This window comes from Branchiostoma belcheri, unplaced genomic scaffold (genome assembly GCF_001625305.1).
Source record: "Branchiostoma belcheri isolate BF01 breed outbred unplaced genomic scaffold, Haploidv18h27 scaffold144, whole genome shotgun sequence".
NCBI lineage: Eukaryota > Metazoa > Chordata > Leptocardii > Amphioxiformes > Branchiostomatidae > Branchiostoma > Branchiostoma belcheri.
Genome location: NW_017802869.1, coordinates 138,017 through 142,495, shown reverse-complemented (window position 1 = coordinate 142,495; position 4,479 = coordinate 138,017). Strand labels below are relative to the sequence as shown.

Here is a 4,479-nt window from a genome sequence, read left to right as displayed (position 1 = left end):
AGGGCGGGTCTGCACGTGTGCCTGAGGGCGGGTCCGATGACCGAGGGTGCACGTGCACTGTAGGGTGGATCACTGTCCCGTCCGCCGCGCTGGCTGAAAGGGGAAGACAAATTAACTTTTTAAAAATATACCAGAACATTGAAAATACGCTATACATACGACATAGTGGTGCAGCACTCCAGCACCTGCTTATATGAGCGTCACCACTAAACGATGAATCGTGACAAATGGTTCGACAAAAGTGTGTAACATGAAAGGGAAATTCCACATTACAGAAATACAAAAACACAAGTCAATAAAATAGTTTTAGAGAAAAAAAATGAGGCTACCTTGAGTGCGACCTCTGACCCGGCCTGGTGACGACAGCGTCGTGCCGTCCACGTAGGTAGTGACGTAACCGTCTGACGTCATCGCTCTGTTCAACTCTAGAATCCGCAACACACGCAGAAAGATTTCAGTTTAACAAGAAGTCATGATCGCCACAAAAATACGGAATTTGAAATATCACTTTGTCCGTGTGTTTGCACGGATATATACATCACGGTGTACATATGTTTGTACAGGCATATATCACTTTGTACGTGTGCTTGTACGGAAACATATCATATTGTACGAACATATATCACTATGTACGTGTGTTTGTACGGAAACATGTCATATTGTATGAACATAAATCACTATGTACGTGTTTGTACGGACAAATATTACTATGTACGTGTGTTTGTACTGACAAATATTACTATGTACGTGTGTTTGTACGGACAAATATTACTATGTACGTGTGTTTGTACGGACAAATATTACTATGTACGTGTGTTTGTACGGACATATATCACTCTGTACGCATGTTTCTGACCTTCCTCCCTGTTGTACGCGTTCCTACAGCACATCATGACGGTGCAGCTGACGGCCAGAACCACCACGGCCAGGATCGCCATGCCGCCGGTAGAGAAACTGGAGAGTCCAAGGTTTGAGATAAGAAACATGATTATATAACGCAAGTCTCACCTTCCTCCCTGTTGTAGGCGCCTCTACAGCATATCACAACGCCGCAGGTCACAGCCAGGAACACCGCCACCAGGATCGCCCTCCCCCCGGTCGAGATGCTGCGGGGTTTAAAGGCAGCCAATGCGATTTCGGGGCGGCAAAACGGGAAATAGTCTGAACTAGGGGGCCCAAGTTTACACCACTAAACCCTTACGTCAACAACAACATCATCATCAAGGTTTCTTCTGAAAGGGAGGACACACACTGAAACGTAAGTAGGAATGTAGCACACAAATGTTATATATTCAAAACACACACACACACCACCTCCAGGCATTAGTGAAAATCACAAACTTTTGAAGGGAAACCGGGACATAAATTTGAAACTCACCCGCTGTCATCCGAATCTGAGTCGTAATAGTCTCCGCTGTCGTAAGTCCTGTGGAACAGGAGCAAAGTAAGGTAGAATGTACGTAACGGTGGAGTGGCAAAAATATACAGAACAGGGAATCAAACAATTTATCTTACATGGCAAGGTGATGTCTCGTGACCTGGACGTGCTAGGCTAACAAACTTTGAATGGTAGGTATTTTTTTTAGTTTTAGTATCAACTAGTGTATGTGTGTGTGTGTGGGGGGGGAGTTTTCGCCACCGATTACAAATTACGTTAAATTCTCCGAGCTGATTACGAACAATTTTGTGTTATGGCTAATGTGCTGATGGCGAATTACTACGATTTTGTGCGCCTGAATACGGATAACGAAGACTAAAAAAGGCCTGATAACGCCTTACTAAAACGGGCATGCAGGGCCTCATGTATCAAGGCCTGGCGAAGGCCACCATTTCACCCTCACCCCGAGTCGGTGTTATCAGGCCAGATGAGAGGAGGGTCGGGCCTCGGACAGGAAAAATCGTAATCGCCACACTTCGTTGGGCAGCAGAACCTAAAGGACAACATGCCGCAACAGTAGATGTTCTCCGATGAGTCCTCAGGCTTCGGGCAGTCGAAGGGCGCGTACAGGTTTGCAAACGTGGAGTTCGGCGTCCACTTCCGTATGCCCGCAGGACAGTGTTCCGGCACCACTGCATCAGGGAGACAACAAAAAGGTAAACTTTAAGGTATTTAAGGGCTAGAAGGTGCTTTTTAGGTGCTTAATTAATCCTCCATTAGCAAACATACAAGTACAAAATCAAATACTAGTATATAGCTAGTCTTCCTGGAGTTAGACATACATCATACAAATACACTACATCAACATTGAAACATTAATTACAACTTAACACATAACTTAACATTTTAATAAGAACAATCTAACGAGACACTAGCCTAGACATTGCAGATCTGAAAACAGACATGGTATGGTCGTGTGTTACTCCACTGTGTCTGGGGCAGGGTATTGCAAGGCAGAGCCCAACCCTATCCTTCTACCGCCTTTTACCTCACCAACCGAAGTCAGGTTCCCATTTTACACCTGGATAGAGTGAGGAAAGTCGTGTGAAGTGCCTTTCCCAAGGACACAACGTCTAGTCGGGAATGCAAAGAATTAAACCCGTACGTGCCCTCTCGATCTCACGTCCTTGAATCGGGTCAATGACCTGTTTTGAAATTCAAGTGTCCTTTTTGGCATACATAAAAGCTTAGCTCTAGCGCGGGCACAAGAATTGAAGAAAGAAGTATATAGAGACAGCTGGATTCAGTGTCTGATTCTTCTTTTCTGCATTTTCACTCCGAGTCGTTGTACAAATTTTAACGTTTACCCTTGATAGTGAGTCAGGCCAGTCCCAGTAGACTGACCGTAATATATGCAGAGTGACAAATCATACATGAGGGCCTGCAAGCCCTTTTTCGTAAGGCGTAATCAGGCCGTTTTAGACTTCGTAATTCGTAGGCAGCCTCCCCAAAAATCAACGTAATTCGTAATTGGACATTAGCCGCAAATCGTAAAGTCGTAATCAGCTCTGAGACTTTAACGTAATTCGTAATAGGCGGCGAAAATTTTGCGTAATTCGTAATCACTACCCCCGTTGCAGGCCCTCATACATGCTTACAGCGGGCTCCACGGCAGAGGCTTTTCTTCTACATGGTCTTGAAGCCGCTTGAAGCTTCACACAGCCAAGTGAAGTGATATGCCTTGAAGATAAATTTTCATAGTCTCTACTGATGCCTGCGGTTGATTAAATGGCCCAATAGTAGATCGAGCCAGTGCTATAGGATGACATTTGACATCCCCGGGTACCACAAATATATTCAGAGGCAATGTTATACGCGTAGAACTTAAATGATAGAAAGATTATTGCAATCAAAGGAGTGGTATCTAACGGTATTAACTGATTCCTTTTGCAAACACCCACATGCCCCATCGTTAAACGTTACAGAGCGTCACTGCTATTAAGGTACATCTTTCTACAAATGAACCATAATTTCAAGGGGTGCGGTCTGCACCATATAATAGATATCGGACCGTACAATTATACTAGATAGACCATAGCTACGTATATCGAAACCTACCTTCAGATACGAAAGCTAGAAAGGCGACCGTCAGTGCCGTCAACGCCATGTTGCCGTCGTTATGTTTAGATGAAATCAGCGTTTTATGAACAACCGCGTACCTTACGTAGGCCTCACCAAGGCCCAGTGTGGTTATGCGTCATGTCCTGTTCAGCAGCGACACCTTGCGATTTCTTTGAGAGCCGCACCCAACGTTCGCCCTAACCTCTGACCTGTTACAACAGCAACATGGCGGAACCCGGTAAAAACCATGCTGGATTTGAACCCTCCAATAATTCCAGCGAAACTGCGGCTTCTTCAGCACAGAATGCACCAGCTGAATTTTCCGAGAGTCCACAGAAAGATGGCGAAGGTTCGAAACGAGAGGATTTGGGGTATGACCTGTTCCACGGCAGAGGAAAGTCGTACAGGGAAACCATGACAACCCCGTACGGGAAGTTCGAGAATCTGTTTGACTCCTATCACCCCAGGTGTAAAACCAAGCTCATGGTCGCCATGAAATCTAGTAAGTCTGGTTTGTTTGCTTGTTTGTTTGTATTTAGGCTTTACTTTTATTTTATTCGTGAAAGACCCAAATCGACATGCTGGCCGCTTTTCGTTGAGGTCATGAGGGAAGAGGTCAGGGTCAGGTCAGACCAAGGAGGTTTCAATCAAAATATCTATCAACAACAGTAGAGTAGATCTTTTCCTCCAGGTAGGAAAATACAGGATACAGAACGAACTATATTAACGTTATATCTTTACACACAATTTAGAAAAAAAAGTTGATTTGTTTCTCATGATTTAGAAAAAATCTTCATTTGTTTCAATGATAGTGTTTCTAAATCTGCATACATTTTTTTTATTTGTAGGTTAACATATACATGTTTCTCTAAACTACATGTACATTATACAAAACAGTTTTATCTCTGTCCTTGTCAGATCCGTTTGTGAAGCTGCTGCTGAAAGCAATGGAGGAGTCAGGATGGTGAGTATAACTAATG

General features: G+C 44.1%; 2 protein-coding genes across 2 annotated transcripts in view; one reads left to right on the top strand and one right to left on the bottom strand.

Moving 5' to 3' along the window:
• LOC109464947 overlaps nucleotides 1–3,574 on the bottom strand; it is a 4,756-nt gene extending 1,182 nt beyond the window's left edge. Inside the window, exons 1-6 of the mRNA XM_019762065.1 lie at nucleotides 3,497–3,574; nucleotides 1,842–2,070; nucleotides 1,379–1,426; nucleotides 857–954; nucleotides 330–425; nucleotides 6–93 (exon numbers count right to left, since the gene is read on the bottom strand). Coding sequence (XP_019617624.1) covers nucleotides 6–93; nucleotides 330–425; nucleotides 857–954; nucleotides 1,379–1,426; nucleotides 1,842–2,070; nucleotides 3,497–3,545 — 608 coding nt within the window. The 5' untranslated portion in view covers nucleotides 3,546–3,574. The remainder of the gene's footprint in view (nucleotides 1–5; nucleotides 94–329; nucleotides 426–856; nucleotides 955–1,378; nucleotides 1,427–1,841; nucleotides 2,071–3,496) is intronic.
• A 93-nt stretch (nucleotides 3,575–3,667) lies between these two features.
• The window catches only part of LOC109464946 (mitochondrial inner membrane protease ATP23 homolog), a 3,895-nt gene continuing 3,083 nt past the window's right edge, over nucleotides 3,668–4,479 (top strand). The window contains exons 1-2 of the mRNA XM_019762064.1: nucleotides 3,668–4,001; nucleotides 4,418–4,463. Of these exons, the coding sequence (XP_019617623.1) occupies nucleotides 3,725–4,001; nucleotides 4,418–4,463 (323 nt within the window). The 5' untranslated portion in view covers nucleotides 3,668–3,724. The remainder of the gene's footprint in view (nucleotides 4,002–4,417; nucleotides 4,464–4,479) is intronic.